The sequence below is a fragment of the Cryptomeria japonica genome, chromosome 9, assembly GCF_030272615.1.
Source record: "Cryptomeria japonica chromosome 9, Sugi_1.0, whole genome shotgun sequence".
NCBI lineage: Eukaryota > Viridiplantae > Streptophyta > Pinopsida > Cupressales > Cupressaceae > Cryptomeria > Cryptomeria japonica.
Genome location: NC_081413.1, coordinates 598,019,984 through 598,038,293, shown reverse-complemented (window position 1 = coordinate 598,038,293; position 18,310 = coordinate 598,019,984). Strand labels below are relative to the sequence as shown.

At 37.1% G+C, this 18,310-nt stretch overlaps 1 protein-coding gene across 1 annotated transcript in view; it reads right to left on the bottom strand.

Moving 5' to 3' along the window:
• LOC131074494 (plant intracellular Ras-group-related LRR protein 4) overlaps positions 1 to 17,895 on the bottom strand; it is a 31,574-nt gene extending 13,679 nt beyond the window's left edge. The window contains exon 1 of the mRNA XM_058011124.2: positions 16,648 to 17,895. Coding sequence (XP_057867107.2) covers positions 16,648 to 17,362 — 715 coding nt within the window. The 5' untranslated portion in view covers positions 17,363 to 17,895. The remainder of the gene's footprint in view (positions 1 to 16,647) is intronic.
• Between the last annotated feature and the right edge of the window lie 415 nt (positions 17,896 to 18,310).

Below are 18,310 nucleotides of genomic sequence, written 5' to 3'. Positions count from 1 at the left end.
ATACTTAGTTGGATTTTCCCTCTTTTGTAATCTTTAGTTGTAATTTTGTTTTGACAAGTTACATGTTAAAGTATTTTTTGTAAAATGCAAGTTACACATTACTTGCACTTTTGTAATTACATGTAAGGCAACTACAAGTTGTGTCCGATTAGGACTGTAGTTGGAATAAGTCTTAGTTAGTTGGAGTAACTCTTAGTTAGTTAATGAAGTCTCAGTTATTTATTGAATGAGTCTTGGTGGTTGAGAGAATCTCTCAAGTTAGTTAGGATCCTCCCACCTTTTTCTCAAGGCTCCTCTTCTATAAATACTTGAGAGGTCCATTGTAAATATATCTTTTGGAAAGCAAGCAAAAACTCTGCCAAATTTACAGCAAGAAGTCTTTGAGCTTATGTATGTGAATTGAAGGTTTTGAAGAATAATAAAGAAGGATTACTCAAGTTTTGAGTCTTTGAGCTACATGTTTGAGTTTGAATCTTTTTATTTCTTCTATGCAAAGTATTTCTAAAGGAGCTTAGTCCAATCTGATTTGAAGTCTTTGAGCTGCAAGTAGAGAAGATTAATTAAAATAGGAAACTCTCTTGAAGGAGCAGCAAGTCTTTGAGCTTGCGTCTATTCTTGAGGAAAATTACTGTTTGATAAGAAATAGCAGCAAGTCTTTGAGCTTGCATTAGTTCTTGTCTTTGTGTTAAAAGAATAAATCATTTCAACCTTTGAGCTGTTGTCTTTTATTCGTTATAGAATTTAGTATAGCAAAGGGTAGATAGGACTTCCAATAGTTAAGTCTTTGAGTTTGATATTGCTGTCCCGTCCCGAAGGAAGTGACGGAAGTCTTTGCGCTTTCAGGAAACTTCATTTCCTTTCTCTCATTTCACTTGAAAGTAGTTACTGCTGTTCATATTCAATCGCTATCCTTTTCTGTGAAGAGAAAAGGATATTGTCTTTCTTGAAGAAAGAAGACTGTTGTACCATCCTATTTTTATTTCAGTTTTAGTTAGATAGGGGGAGCCTTCCCTTAATTAGGAGAGTTTTTACTCATGTGCTATGGTTGAAACCACAATTTTGTATATTTCCCCAAGTGTACAAAATTTTCAACCAACAAACTTAAGATATACTTGATATCACTTAGCAAGAGTCCCAGGAAGCTCAAAATCAGCAATACCTGGAGTCCACTTGGCTCACCTCTTTCCGATAAAATTGTGTAGTCTACCAAAACTACAGTTCTGCAGTCAGCTTGCTGGGTCTTCAGTAACCTCCACCTTGGCTTAAGAACTTGTAGAAAGGTGTTTGCAGGTGAAGTCAAGGCATGTCGAAGAAACCTTAGTAGACCATAGCTAGGAACTCTAGAGAACTGGTAAACATCAATGGTGAATCTACTATCCTTGTGTAACTTGTATTCCTTTGGTAAACTACTCTTTCTCCTAATCCTCTAGGGCCATATGCAAGTGCAAGAAGAACAGATTATTGTTTTCTAACTTTGAAAATGGCAAAGGAAAACATATAAATAGGTGGCCAAACCGTAGAAACAAAATCCAAAATAGCCAATGTCATTGGTGCAGCCAATCAAGTGTAAAATTGTTTAGCACATCTTTGGCCCAATTGATGATGTCAACCAAGCACAAGGACCGAATGGAACATCATCACTTGGGCTGATGATGTCAACCAAGTGAGAAAAAGAGTAAAAGGAAGCAAACAAAGGGAACAAAAGAAAGGAAAAAGGGGACAATGAACACTAGAAGGCCATAGGCTATGAGACTAGCATTGGGCAAAAGGAGGACACCAAAGGCAAGGGAAAATAAAATTAACTGACACCATACCTCTCAGCAAATGCTTCAGCCGATTTGCTCCAATCCCTATTTGTGAGGTCAAGTTGCCTACAGGTATTGTCAAAACAAAATCTTAGGAAGGCCATTTTCAAGTGTATGCATGTCACATCATTGACTCAGCGGATTATGTTAGAGAAAATGAACAAAAAAAGTACATTATGGACATATGGGATAGGTTGATGATGCCATCCAAACAAGGAATAAGGAAAAAGGGGAAAAAAGGTGACAATGAGGATCAGAAGGCTGAAATTAGAGAAAATGTGGAGGCTAGAGGGTAAATATTAGACAAAAAGAAGCGCACAATAGGGAAAGGCAACTAAAGCAAAAATAACAACCCACAACACACCTCGATAAGTGCTTTTGCAAGCCAACTCTATTTGGAAGGTTAATGCGCCTCAACAAGCTTAATGCACCTCAACAAGCTTAATGGTCCTTTGGTTTTTCCAAAAATTGCAAATTCTCAAAGGTGATGTTGAGCAAATGTCATTTTGGAAACTTTTGAGGCTCCATTCAAACTCATGCAATATCATTTTTGGATCCAAATTATTTTAAAAGTGCATATTTTTTCATGCATTTCCCATTAGTGTAGTCTTAGTTATCCTATTTTGTATAAAAAGTTGTAGTTTCAACTCTATGGTCTATTTCGGACATTTGTAATACACTGAGATCAAGATTACTTCATTGGATTAGCAAGTGGCAACTGTAATAACACTAAGCATAAAGTGTCATCATAATTTGTTGGGGGTCTCATGATTGTGTGAATTTTGAGGGTAATCCTATGATATTTCATTTGCCTTTATTGGTTTCATGATTGCGTAATCTTGAGGGAGACGATCATCTCTATCTCTCTTCTCTCCATTTGAGTGTTCTACATAATCCTTTTAAATCATGCAAAGTCAAATGTGGTTACTAAGGGAAGAAAAATCAAGATGAAAATTAATGTCATCTAAAACGAATTGACGAATTGAACAAATTCATGATAATCACAATAGTTTGTCAGCTTTTTCCGTTTCAACATCAATAGATATATCAAATGCTCATACCTAGACATCTTGTGTAGACATATCATTCAAGGATGAAAAATATCATTAGATGACATGCATTGAGATCTCATCTCCATCTCTTGTTGCTTCTTCAAATTTTGGTGTTGCTACATCCATGGCTTCCAATGATTCTTTGCACTAAGATCTTTTTCATTGTCTTTTAGATACAGCTACTTGGGATGAGTACTTGATAAATATTGCACGTTTGTTTTGTAAGTCCCATCTGGACATTAATCTCCTCTTCAATGATAGTTCCAATGGAGTTGCACCATCATATTTTTCACATATCATGAGGTCACATTTAGTCCCTCTTGTTCTTTCTCTGTCTACGCCTGCTTCTATTGTGACAAATTCTGCAGTTATTCATGAGTCCACAGATTTGAGTCAGCTATCATTCATGTTAACACATTTTGCAAGAGTGCCAAATTCTCATTATTCTAGTTGTCTTACCTATGGTAAGCACCATACATCTATAGTTATTGTAACTAAATATTGTGCGGCATCTAATTCATCTTATCAGCATTCGACACAATTTGCAATTGGCTTGGAGATCCTAGAGCAACATTTGGAGGATTCATCTTCATCTTTGGATCTTGTTTTGCATCCATTTCCAAAAGGCTTTGATTTGTCACTTTTTCAATTAGGCTTGAGGCTGCTGATCTGATTGTGGCACCTCTTGGCGCATGGCAACGCCTGAATGGCTTCCAAAGACATCATACATCTTGATCTTTCTTCCCTCATATTCCTTTTAGGAATGGTAAGATCTCCTACATACTTCTTTGGTCTTGTTTCTTCCCAAGGGGAGGAATATTTTTCAATGATTGTAGACCATCCTCACCATTCTATGTTGAGCCTTTGCTATTGGTGTAGGAAACTACTTGACGGGAGGGCTAAACAGTCACTCTTCGTCCTCTCTTAGGGGAGTTTTGTTTTACAAGTTTTGCCCTTCTCATCTTTTGTGGGATTTCTATCATTGTGCATGGGTACCTAATCAGGCCTAGTTGCTAGGACCCATTTTATATTTCACATTTCTCCAAGTTGCACTCAAAGGGAGGCGTTGATGTAAATATTTAATTGCCCCTTATTATTTAAGTTTACTTTGGTAATTTATATATTTTTTTTTTAATAAGTAAATAGCTGCAGAGGGGCAGCACCCTTGTATTAATAAAAAATAGGAGAATACAAGGCCTGGTTCAGTGAGAGCGGTAGGGGGAAAGAACCAGGAAGAAAACCCCTTACCATAGCTCTATTCCTATACAAAAAAACCAGCAATGGAGGCTGGATAAGTACAAAACAAAGGCCTTTGGTAATTTATATTTTATCCCTTAGGTAGGATAAGATAATTGAGTACATGTTATTTCCTTTCTTATGGGGTTTTCTTTTCTTATCCTCTCAAATTTGGAAACTTAGTTAAAGAAATTCCTTGCTTTTTAATTTTATATCACTTCATCTTCATCGAATTAGAATCTTGAGGCTATATATTGTAGCTTTATCATTCCATTGAACAAATAATTGCATTTTAATCTCTCCATATTCTCAATATTGAAATTTAGCTGATATTTGCATTCATCTATTGACTTATTGATTATTATGATGATTAATGCTATACCCCCATCAGTAAAGGGGCATCTGACAGATGAACCAATGAAGAGTATAATGGAGGAGAGGACCTTCAGATGAAGACAATAAGACACATAGAGATGTGCACATATGCAAGCTATCACAAACACTTATTGTTGGTTGGTTGTGGATCTCATTTGATTGGCGTGTGATTATTTTGGCTGCATCATTGTTTAATTTAGTGTTAAGATCAGTTTGTGAATGCTTGTAATTGCAGTCATTTTTTATTGCTGTATGCAAACTTGTGATGGTGTCGTTGTTGTGTTTTGTGGTCTTGTTCCCACCAGCATGGTTGGGAGCTAAGTTACCGGTTCGGGTTCGGGCACCGGTTTGGCTTCGAAGAACCCGGTACGGCAAAATTTTGAAAAGGGGTTTGGGTTCGTTTGGGTTCGTTAGTACAAAAACATGTAAATTATATATATATGCAACCTATAAGCATGAATTAAGATTAGCATGTCACATAGCATCATATAAACAACAAAACCAACATAAACTTGTAATTGTAGCATCATGATCATACCATAACAGCATCATATACATCAAGTCTAATATCAAAATGATAAAATATTCAAGTATCATTGTTTCAACTTTCAACAATTTAAAGTTTGATCATTAAATGGATTCAAACTAAGAACATCCAAGTTTAATTTTTCAAACTGAGGACCTGGATTTTGCCGGCAACGCCCCCAACGGGGTCAAGGGGCAGCGCCCCTTGCGGGGGTCTGGGGGCAGCACCCCCAACGGGGTCAAGGGGCAGCGCCCCTTGCGGGGGTCTGGGGGCAGCGCCCCCAACGGGGTCAAGGGGCAGAGCCCCTCGCGGGGTCGAGGGGCAGCGCCCCTCGCAGGGTCCCGGGGCAGCGCCAACACCAAATCACAACCTTCAAACCCACACGGAACTCCATGGCGTGCATCAATTTTCTGTTTTTTTAAGACGTCTAATTTTCTGCTTTTTAAGGTTATAACTTTCACTTTTTACAAGGCGGAATTGAAAAAAAATTAAATTTGCATTGTTTTTTGACTTTACGGGCTGCCCAGCCGCCCAGGTTCGACTGGGTCCGCCCGGGTTCAACTGGGTTCGACCCCGGGTTCGACTGGGTTCGACCAGCGTCGAACCCACTCTGGGTTTTTCGAACCCTGGTCGAACCCAGGTTGAACCAGACCTGTACCACGGACCCGGTCGAACTTGGACCCATACCAGGGGGGCCCAGAGGCGAACCCGGTAACCTAGGTTGGGAGGCATAGTACCTACCCAACCCAACCACTAGGCCCCCTTATTAAATGGCTGTTGGGCATACAGGAATATCCTGTGTCTTTTGAAATGACTATAGGTCATAGAAACAAAACTCGGACTTGGTGCGGACTCGGCAAAAAATCGGCAAGACTCAGCAAAAACTCAGCAGGACTCAGCAAAAAAAAACAATTTCTAGTGAGTCTTGCCTAGAGCGAGTCCTGGAGAGTCCCGAGTCCCTGAGACTCGGCTAGAGGCATTCGGCTCGGGACTCGGCGAGTCCTAGAACTATGCTATAGGTACATATTTAGGCATGGAGAAAAAAATTTGTATTGGCTTGTAACTGTTACAACTATGAGCAAAATATAAATCCTATTGATCTTAGTATGGAAACTTTTGACTATGCAAGATGTACTTGGCAGCAATGATCTTTGGAATGGAATATCACATGGCAGTTATATAATCAGCTGCTTGCTCTTATGAGATCATATTACATATGAATTAGTCTCCTGTCATAACTGTTGCATAACTTAAGGTAAATGGTCTTTAGGGATGTACTAGGACCACATTGCTAACCCGATTGCCTTGCGATATAGATTGTGTTAATGTTGACATGACTGCTGTGAACTTGGAGTCTACATACTGATTGTCTTGATTATTGAGATTAAAACGAAAGCTTATTGACTATCACTATTAAAGAGATTGCCAGATTGATTGTTGGCTGCAACAATCATGGGGATAGTGTTAAAAACCTTAAGATGTTATGAACCTTGGAACTTATGAGCAATACTTCAGTGTGCCCGGTAAGACACTGGTTGTACTCTCCTTCATGCAATAAAATGTAAACCTATGATTAGGACTGTAAATACCTTTTAATGCAGTCATGGACAGAGAAGCCAATAAAGGACTATCCATACAACCAGTGGACAACAATACTCAAAACCAATATATTCTCATCAAATTCAACTTGATTCTATATATATATATATACTCAAAACCAATATATTCTCATCAAATTCAACTTGATTCTATATATATATAATCAACAGTCAAAATTAAATCCTCATTCTCTGCCACAAGGGCTTCCATCATTCTAAGCCTCAACCTTTATGATATTGCAAGACAATGCTCAAACTTGACTCTAAACTTAAATCTCCGATTTCACTGCCTTCAAATGATTATGACATGGTTAGCTCGCCAAGTACTCACCGAAAAACAGCAAGTTTTTCTAGAGTTAACTTGCAGAGTTATTTCACAGCAAGTACTCTCTCTAGGTGCTTGGCGAGTTTGAACCCTTGGCTCCCACTACACATGAAAAACATGGATTAAACACTCCAAAAATGTTTCTTTTGGCTTTGTAAGTATTGGTTTTTGACTTCTAAAATATTAGGAAAACAGTGTGTACCATGAAAGTTTGTGTGGTTTTGAAGTGTTTTGAAGTCAATATTTCTTTTAAATCATGTTTTTAATCTACTTGCCACAAACCCTAATATTAATGGTCTATGGGCCCCACCCAAACCCTAAACACTCACAAAAAACTTATAATAGACATTTAAGCCTTATTCCAAACCACTCCCAAGTTTCAACAAGAAGGTTGAAAGTTGCAACAAGAAGTTGCAGGAGTCAGAAAGATTGCAATAGAGGGCATTAGGATTTAGGAATAGTGAAATTAAGAGCAAGAGAGAGAAATTGGGAATAATTCATAAAATCACCAATCTAATATTGAATCAATGCATTCTTCAAGCCTCAAGAAAAGTTTTGGCCCTTCATGACAATTTTTTTAGTTTTAGTTGACCAATTTAGTAATTAATTTAGGCCCTAGGGGTTTACATTGTTATAATTATGATTTAAATTTTAGTTTTAAAAATGATCAAATTTTTTAAGAAATTATTTTATAACAGCAAAATTTAGGTGTTCAAATCTGTTTGTTATCTATATATATATATTAATATTTACAACTCAAATAAGAATTTTGTCTTTTGTGTATCCTCTTTTCTTTTGCACTCCATATGACCTAAAGTAAGAAAACAAAAGCAGAATCCTTGTTTGATGAAGGTTGAAGAACAAGGATTCATATTTTTGTGTATTCTCTGCTTTCGTACTTCATACAAATTTAAGTAAAAATAAATAAAAAGAAAATCCTTGTGTCTTGAAGCTATGCATAATTTTTTATTTAATGACATTATGACATATATGATAACCATAAATTTTCTTTCTTCTAGTGTCACTATGAGCTCTACTTCTCACAGCATGAGTGCTGAAGAGGATTAGGAAGAGCCTATGGGGATTTGATGAGAGATGTCAAGTACAAATGTTGGGAGGGGTGATGCAACTAATTCTACTCGTGATTCACATTGTAGTTGCTCTTCCAAATTATTGAGGGATTTTGACAAGGGTCCCTTTGAGAATAAGTTGCCTTTAAAACTATTTGCCACTGAATTGCAAAATGGGCACTAGACTATGGAGATGTCATTTTTGTCAATTTGAATTTCAAGGCAGCATCACAAAAAATGATGCACACCTTCATTATGTCATAGGCAGAGGTGTAGAAGTATGTTTGGGAGTGTCACTTGAATAAATAATTGAAACAAATAAATTGTAGGGTTATGCTGGTGATCAAATTCCTATACTTGTCACTTTGCCATTGAAGGCTCCTACTCCTACTAGTACTAGGGATACCCTAGATCCATATGTTTCAACTCGTTCTACTTATACTTTTCCATCTAAATCAAGGGCAGACATAGCAAAGCCTAAGGGGAAACATCGAATGGCCACTAGTGATATCGCAAACACAATGGCAAAGCTAATCAATGTGTAGAATAGAGATGAGAGAGATGATGCCATTGGCAAATTCTTCTTTGCCAATGGCATTCTATTTCATGTGCCTTGCTCTTTTATTATAAGAAGGTTGCGGCAAAATAATTAGAGTAAGACCATCATATGTCCCACTAGGGGAGACAAAACTGAGGACAAGAATCATAGATAATAACTATTCCAAGATTAATATTATAATGGAGAAAATGAAAGCTACTTGGGTCACTAGTGGATGCAACATAATCATGGATCGGTAGATGGTTATCAAACACCATCACCAAAGAATGTAGTGCCAATAGTGATAAATGCAGCATATGTGTGCAAAGTTATCAGAAAATTGATTGAGGTGACCCACAGGCGTATTTGGTGGACTCCTTGTTGTGTGTGTGCCATGAATAATGCACTCAAAGACATGGGAAAAATCAAATGGATCAAAAAGGTGGTTAATGATGCTAGAGATGTGTGCATGTTTATCTACAGCCACCATACTTCATATGCACCCTTTAAGACATTCTCTAAGGAGTTTTTGAAACCTATAGAAACTAAATATGCATCATATTTCATCTTGGAGATGATATTTGATTTGCAAGAGGCATTGCAACTAATGGTCATGACAACAAACTGGAATTGATGGCTCAATTCTAAGTCAAAGTGGGGGAGGAGGGTGAAGGAAGTATTGAAGGGTGATACTTTTTTAACTGATGCAAGATACATTGTTGTTCATTACTCCGCTCTTTAAAGTTATTAGATATAGGGATGCAAATGCACCTATCCTTGGGGAGGTGTATGAGTGCATTAATAGTATGCTTGGCCAAATGAAGGCTATTGTACAAGAGAAAGACCCCACATTAGATTTCTGCAATGAATCATTCATTGCCAATGGGAGAAGTTCAACACTCACTTGGACATGGTTGCCTATGCATTGAACTCAAAGTGGTATTTGCAAAGGCCAAGGAGAATTACTCCTATACAAGATGGTGAGGTGAAGGCTAGGAAGGCCATTAAGAAGATGTACAATTCTACACAAGCCAGCAACATTTGTACTACTATAGGGATGCAAATGCACCTAGCCTTGGAGAGGTGTATAAGTGCATTAATAGTATGCTTGGCCAAATGAAGGCCATTGTACAAGAGAAAGAGCCCACATCAGATTTCTACAACGAATCATTCATTGCCAATGGGAGAAGTTCAACACTCCCTTGCACATGGTTGCCTATGCATTGAACTCAAAGTGGTATTTGTAAAGGCCAAGGAGAATTACTCCTATACAAGATGGTGAGGTGAAGGGCCAGAAAGCCATTTGGAAGATGTGTGATTCTACACAAGCTAGCAACATTCGTACTAAGTGGACAAAATTTGCCTCTTATGGGATATTCAAAAGGGGCCAAGATGGATAGGAAGACTATAGCATAGAAGGATCCAATTCTATGATGAACTATACATGAGCCTAATTCTTTGACTACCACACAAGTCATTTGCCTATTGTCCCAGGTTTCAAGTTCTATTGTTACAAGGAACTAGTTTATTTCTAGTTTCATCCACTATATTATAAGGAACCCAACTTACCTCTAAGAGGGCGGAGAAGCTTGTAGCTGTACATAGTGCCTTGTGTCTCATTGACTACAACATGCTTATGTACAAGGAGAGCCAACGGTATGTAGGGTAGAAGAGTTAGCACAAGTTGATAAAGATGTAGCACAAACAAGGTTGGTTGGTATTGCTTTGGAGGATATTGAGCTTGAGGAGCCTATGCAAGCAAAATTTTGGGATAAATGATGGTTTGAAGCATTAAGCAATTGGCCAATTGTATTTTTCAATGTAATCATCATTTTGAGTATAATATAAATATATAGATATTTGGCAGTTTCATTGTTCATCCAATGCAATATCAAATATGTTTGAGTATTTCAAAGTTTCATATGTTTATCCTTGTATTTAAGTAGTACATACATTTGTGATTAGCAATATAACCTTTACGAGCACTTGATGATTATAGAGTATGAGGAGGGACATTAAGCTATAATTTGTGCATTTTGTGCTGAGTGTGATGCACCTTCCAATGTTAAACAAGGAAAACTAAATCTAGAAAATGATGTTGCTAAAGTTGCAAGACTATTACAGGTCGATTGATTTGATCAGTCTTGCATGATTATATAGCTGTTCTTGTTTGGCTGCCATTATCTTTCACATATACATGTGTTTAATAAAGCATGTTGCTCAAATGAATGAACTGTACATAACCTAGGGGCTTATAAAGTAGACCTTGTCCTAACCTTGTTCTTTCAAATCATATTTGATATTAGACCTATTACCTTTGCAATAAATGGTTCGAACCAAATTACCTCTTAAGAAACCCACTTATTTCTATATTCTTTAATTGCTTCTTTATGATTGAACTTGGCTAAACTATTAAACCTAGACAGCAGGAATCTATGAGGGAATAGCTGAAATTTCATGGGTTCGTTTCTGAACCATTTGGAATGTTAAGATTCCAAACTAGAAGGTCTCATGGGCACCCATGATGAGACATTTCCTAAGTCTATTTCTAAAGCAATATCATATTATTTCATTGATTGTTAACCCTGCTTGATTGTCATTGTTGCTATGCATGTGGTTGACAATCATCTCTCTCTATCTCTTCCAAATTTCCATACTTTAAGTCCTTCATGAAGTGAAGGGCTGCCTCATATTGGAGGGCGGCTAGTCAGGAGAACCTATGACTCAGTGGTTGGAGGAAAAAGCACCTCCATGATTACCTTATTTTGGAGCTCACATGGGCTTGCATCAGTGCTTAGATGATTCCTCTTGATAACGCATTTGGTTCCATTTGGTAGCCGTAGCACTACCACAAATATTGAATTGTTTCCATGTAATTCATTTTGGAAGGATGAAATATATGGAATCAATACCATTTTGATTCAGTTTGATCGTCCTCTTTTGAGGGAAAATTGACTCAGCTAAGGTAACTGCTGGACCAATTTAGAGTAGGGGGCCACTGTTGCCGCTGGACCAAATGAAATATATTGGGAAAAGTATATGGATCTGATGCAAGATGACTGAAACTGAAATCGAAAGATTTCTATGATTTACCTTTTCTTTCCAATTGTAGCTGACCTCAAGATGCAATAGTTGGAACTTTTTTGGATCATTGTTATCATATTTTTGTGGGGCGGATAACACTTATTATTGCTTTTCCATGTATTCGTTTTGGATAGATGAAACATATGGAATTAGTATCATTTTGGTTCAATTTGATTATCCTTTCATGAGGGAAACAGACTTGTGATTATGTATTTATTATGAAATATGTTGGGAAAAGTTACAAGTATATGCATCTGATGCAAGATGAGTATGAATGAACTTAAAATTGTAAGATTTCTTTGATTCAGTTTTTTCTTTCCAGCTGTAAATGACCTTAATTACTGTTGCCAGATGAACAACACTGATTATTACTAATGATTATCTTCTCTTTAACCCTGTATGGTAGCATTTCATTTAATTACATAAATGTAAGATTCTGATTTGAGAATGTTCTATGTTACTGTTAGTTACTAAAGCTTTTAGCTTGAGATAGGCGCAGGTTGTAAATCTGATCTAGCTGGCCACGTGATGCAATAAATCAGCAAGTTCATCTTGCTGAAATTAACTTAAGATAGACACAGATTGTATATCTGACCTAGCTGTCCCCGTGACAGAATAATGGTTTAATTGCATAAAATCAGCAAGTTATTTTTGCTGAAATGTGTGTGGATTGAGTGTTTGAAACCTAGATGTAAAAGCAAATTACATGGTTAATATAAATGTGTTTGGTTAATAGGAAACACGATACTAGTCCTTTATTGATGCCCCCACAACTAATTTGAAACCAAAAAAAAATGATATCCATTTTTTTAAGTATTGGACAATACAGTCAGTCATCAGGGTAATGTATCCAGTTTGCATTGAATAATCAATGCCTTGAATACACTTTCCAGGCTAAAGTCTATTGGCCAAATGTGAATTGAGGAAAGATGGCAAGAAGCTAGATAGCAGGATTAGCTTAGTGACTTGGTCTCATTTCTCAAATGTGGACTAAGGCCATGCAATAGAGTGAGATAACTTGGGAAGGCAACAGAATGAACCAGAAACTTTAATAACCTTTTGGACCATAGATTGGGACAGATCTGGGGAACCGCAAAAGATCTTAGTTGTGCAATTTTGAATGTCAAGAAGCCTATTTAACGCTACTTTCCTTATAGGAATTATTCCCTTTGTGCATGTGATCTAGTTACTCCTACATACGACTCCTTTAAAGTAAAAAAAATCAAAATACAACTTACCGAAATAAGACTCCTTTATCTAAAAGAATGTAAAAGTGGCTAACATAAGACTCGATTGGCTAACATAAAATTCTATCAGCTAGCATGCAAGTGAGAAACATAAAACTACAATAGCTAACAGAAAAATACAACTGAATAAATAAAAACTCTGAACAAACAAAAACAATGATTCGCTGCTAAAATCTCCAGTGATCCACACAAATACTGCAATTAAGTGAGGTGGATTATCTTTTAATATCAAATAGACTAACTTCTAAACAGATTATCTTTTAATATCATAACAGACTAACTTCTAAACACATACAAGTGGCAATTTTTGGCTGAATTCTTATCATGCAGGTGTCCAACCTCTTGCCTTAAGTGAAAATGGTTGTCCAAAATTCCAAATAGATGCCATTTCAAATCTTTAATTGTGACCTGATATTTAAAAAAGTGGGATCTCACATTTCTATATTTGTGCCCTGCTTTGTATGTTTGCAGAGTTCTCACTCTCAAAGAGAACTTTAAGATAAATATTAAATAATAACATAGAGGTGGAAGCATCACTGCAAAAAGTAAGTTTTAGGACTAGAAATCAAGTGTCAACTGTTTGCTGAAATATGAGCACGTAACTGTCCCACCTCTTGTCTTTAGTAAAGTGTTTGTCTAACGTGGAGGCTAATCCAACTCTTGAATTCTAGTCTGAATCTCAATTTTTTATACTTGTACCCTGGCTTGTCCATCCATCAAGTTCTAATTCTAAAAGATAATTTTACGATAAATGGTAACACGGTGGTGGAGACATCACTGCAAAAGAAGTCTTATGACTACCAATCAATAGCATTTCATGGTAATTTAAATGTTCTTTTCTTGGTAATTCAGGAATGGGATGTTTAAACATAGACTTGGTTTGTTAGTCACTTGAGACTTTACATGCAACTTTGGACTCCTGATCTTAGGCTGGAGCCCCATCAATGGGAGATTTTAAAAAAATTCAGTAGATGCAGCTGAGATTTTTTAGGAATATTTTAAAGCTGGTGGTCCCATGAATTTAGTAGCACAGTTCAGCTTACCAAAATTTAGGCAAGCTGAAAAAATGAAATGTAAATACAAAAACAAAAATAAATAAATCAATAAAGATCATTTTTCCTCAATTTTTTTCCTGGCAGGAATCTAAAATTTCAGATGATTGACAAGTGTCAGAAAAAATTCCTAAGCTGGTGGGGCAATTACTAGTCCCACCCCAATTTCATCAGCTCAAATGTACAGCCTTAAAAAGTAGGGATTGCAATTATTCAGGAAAAGATTTTAATTCATCCTGTAGCATAATTTGAATTTGCTTCATGAGACCCCCCCTCCTTAAAAATAGATCCTGAAGCCCCCCAATGGGACCCCAGGTGGATGGACATTTTTTGTTCCACAGTGCTAGTTTGGGCCTGTATCATTGTTCTCCCACTTTAATTTTGGAACAATGGCATCTATTGTGTCATTGCACTACTGAACATGTGACAGTTGCAGATTTTACTCAATCTTGAGATGACACCTTGTGCTCACGTTTTTATATTTTGTGATATTGAGAGACACTGTCTTAGAAGAGCTGTTTAAATTTCTTCAATTATGTCTTTGAACAACTGATAGATTCGAATCCATGCCTCCTAGATGATGATCTATCATAAGGTCACTTCTCCAGAAATTGTCTCAAGCTGATACTGCAAGTAAAAAAAAGATACATGCAAAGTTCCACAGATTTTTAAACCTCCGTTGTCTTCTGTTTCATCCCTAACTTGTATTTATTATTAATCTAGTTGGAAAGGCTTTCTCAGATCTGTGTAATGAGGACCAAGAGTCTGAAGAGTCGTTGTCCAAAGACTAAGTGGAAGCAGATGTTGATACTTGATTTCCTTCGGACAATGAAAGTCAATAAGCATTCTCATAACCACAAGGAGATAGAAGCATCAACGAGAAGTTCACCAACTCAACAACAATGCAAACCTTCTAAGGAAGATGCTTCAAGCCATGCACAATGTCATGCATGAACTTCCAGAATTACCTCCATCCGTATATTCTGCTCGTCGGTTCTTGACAAGCAAATTGTTAATGGGCCTATGGGTCTGTTGACTATTGAACCAAAACCTGGACATACTTATATTAGGTTTCCAACATGAATGATGTTATGTTTGATTTAAGAAGCAAAGGAGAGTTGATAACTCTTGAATTTTGTTTTTGAGTGCAAAATATTGTTAGTAGATGGGATACAATACTTTGTTTCAGAGAAATAGAAAGAAATTGTCCACAAGGCTTACGTGCTTGTTTATGTTTGTAGATTGACATGTTTAATTTATTTTTTATCTACTGTTCGGAATCAGCAGTTTCTAATAGTGGATGGTCCTTAGTCAAACTGTTAGATTTGTAAAATTATTAAATTTGTAGAATGTTTCATAGGTAACATATTATGGGTTGCCACTGCTGTTTGTTGTATTACAAATGAATCCTTGTCAATAATCTAATCCTTGTGTGGCTATACGACATTTGAAATGTTACATGTATGACCGCTTCGTAACAATAGCATTCATATAGTATTGTGCATATAAAATGCTATATAGCATTTTTTGGTTAAATCAGCAATATATACTGCTTTCAGGCTATAGCCCCATATGATATAACACTTGATTAGGAGGATTTCTTTTTTAATATGTTATGTATCTTCTTGTTTGCCAAGCATTTGCCGGGATTTCAATATGAGATCTCAGTCATAGGACTCCGAATTCAGATACCACCTCCTACTAGATCCTGCTGAGCAATTTTACATAAGATCTAAGAGTCCAAGAGAATCTGATATCTGATTATCTAAATAAGAGGTTTTAGTTATCACTGTACCCAATGTTTCAATCATTGCTTTAACTGATGTTTTGCCTTTCAAACAGAAGCTATTGCATGTGCCATCTTTTCTTCTAAGAACATGTTGAACGTGCTTTTCATTTCAGTTATGAGTTGATTTTGATGTAATAACTAGCAAGTGGGCGATTTTTATATGCAAATTAAAATTACTGATATATGAAGCCGAAATTTGCAAATGATGATATACTCCAAATCGTATGATTTTTCTTCTAGACTTTAAATACAGCGTGCATATTCACAGTAGGTATAATTGGTTGCATAGTATATCCCCTATTTCGTAACGAACAGTAAATTTTAGAGCTAAAGAAAAGGAGTCAGAATTCTCCTTGTGCCTTGAATCAAAAAGCCTGCTAATACTAATCCTGCCTAAGATACAAACTCCAAAATGTCTGGTTCATAGAATTTTTTACAGCTCAAAGAAAGGGATTTAGGATTCTCCTTTCACCTCAAGTCAAAAAGTCTCGTGGCAACTTCCAAAACTACTGGTTAATAGACTTTTGAACAGCTCAAAAAAGGAGTTCAGGATTCTCCTTGTGCCTCACGTCAGAATGCTATTAATCCTAGTCTTCCCTGTTTTACAAATTCCAAAACTAGTGATTGATAGACCTTTTTAACGATCAAAAATAGGGTTCAGATCAAAAATAGGGTTCAGAATTTTCCTTTTGCATCGAATCAAAAAGCCTACTAGTCCCAGTCCTGACCAAGTTACAAACTCCAAACTGCTGGTTAATAGGCTTTTGTGAATGTAAGTGAGATTCGCTACAGTATAAAGAAAGTCATATATGGGCCTAACATGTTTGCAGTAAAGAAAGTCAAATACAATTTCAAGTTTGTTGCATCAGGGTCTCTTGATATTTGTAAAGAAAGAGATATACAAATTTGCAAGCCTTTAAAAAGCAAATGGTAAAGAGATTCCAACCCACCAGTGATAGTTCCCGAAAGTCTTCCAAAAGACTGGCGCTCTTCTAAAGTAATCCTTCTTGATTTTGCCAGCAGATTTATGGGTGCCGCCTCTGACCTTCCATCAGGGAAAACGGACCTGGGCTTTTGTATAAAACTATCGTCTCTAGATTGCTTTGAATCCCTGCCCAAAATTTCAATCTGCCTGTGCTCTGCGCTAACTGCGAAGTCAGCAGAATTACCGTTCACAATTCTTTTGCTAGAATTCACATCAGGCACATACAAAATCTCTTTCTCCCTGTGCTCTGAGTTCCCTACAAAATCAGCATCAGCACCATTTGCAATTCTTTTGCCAGAATTCCTGACAGAAAAAGGGGCGTCCGGAACATAAGTAGGAGCAGAAGAGGAAGAAGGCAGAGCACAAAATGCTTTTTGGACAAGATAATCAAAAAGCCTATGGTGATCCTCCAGCAGTAGCAATGCCAAGGCCTCGCGCTTCTCCTCTTCTGCCTCTATCTCAGCTCGAATTCTTCGCATTTCTTGCATCACTGCAAACAGCTCCTCCGGCGCATCTGGAGGCTTTGCCTGCCTCTTCAAAGTCTGCAACCGTATGTCCTTTGTAGAGTCCACATTTCGTATCAGAAACAGCGCTGCTTCCACCTCGTCTCCACTCGGCCTGGGAGGCAAACTCTTGTGCGTTCTTGTGATCTCCTCCACTAACTCCTCCAAGTTCCTCATCCTGCATTTGGATGCAAACTCTTGTGCGTTCTTGTGACTCGAACCCGGGACCAACAAGGCGACCAAAACCCACAAGTGAATTGCTTTTCACAGAAAGACCCACACCGTCCTTTTATATCTCGTTTTGTTTGCTTCCCAACAACCCGATCTACCCTCTCACGTTCTCCATGTCTGCAACGTGAAAATTGGTGGTGTGAAAACTTTATCTCATCACATGAAGCCCACCATGAACACAAAAGTTTCACAGCTCCTCTTCTTCCCTGTAGCCTTCAATCTTTCATCACTCTGTAGACTTTCTTTCTGCTCCAAGATCAATTCCACAAGAAGATCAATCTGGGTTTTACATATCACTACTTTCTTAACGTGCCCAATTAGTTGAAATGCTCTCAAACCGTTGAAACGCACGCCTAGTATGTAGTTGGCGTGCCATGGTTGACAACCTGAAACGTGGATGGTGGAATATCAGTCCTACATGGAGGAACCGGAAAATCAGGGGTCTTTTACAATAGGTGCTCTCATGAATTTTATAGCAATATCTGATATTAAAATATACAAGTTGTTGGAGAATTTCCAGGGAGCTAATAGTTTTATAACTGTTAAAACCTTGAGGAATATTAAAAAATTTAACTGATGTCGCTTCATAATTATAAATCTTCAAGGATAAGCTTACATACCTTAAATTAATTTAAAGTTTATATCCAATATATTAATAATTTGAGTTAATTAATTAATTCAAAGTTTTGTTAATGGGTTCTTTAATGTTAGTGAAGTTTCTTGAGTGTAAGGCTCTCACACTATAAGGGACTTGGTCAGCATCACGAGAGAAAGTTTTGATGTTAGTCTATTTTCCCGCTTTGGTCCAGGGGGAGACTTGAACCTAGGTTGCACTACAAACAATGCAACCATTTCATCGTTACACTAATAGGTGATCCCCTCTATATGTTGGTT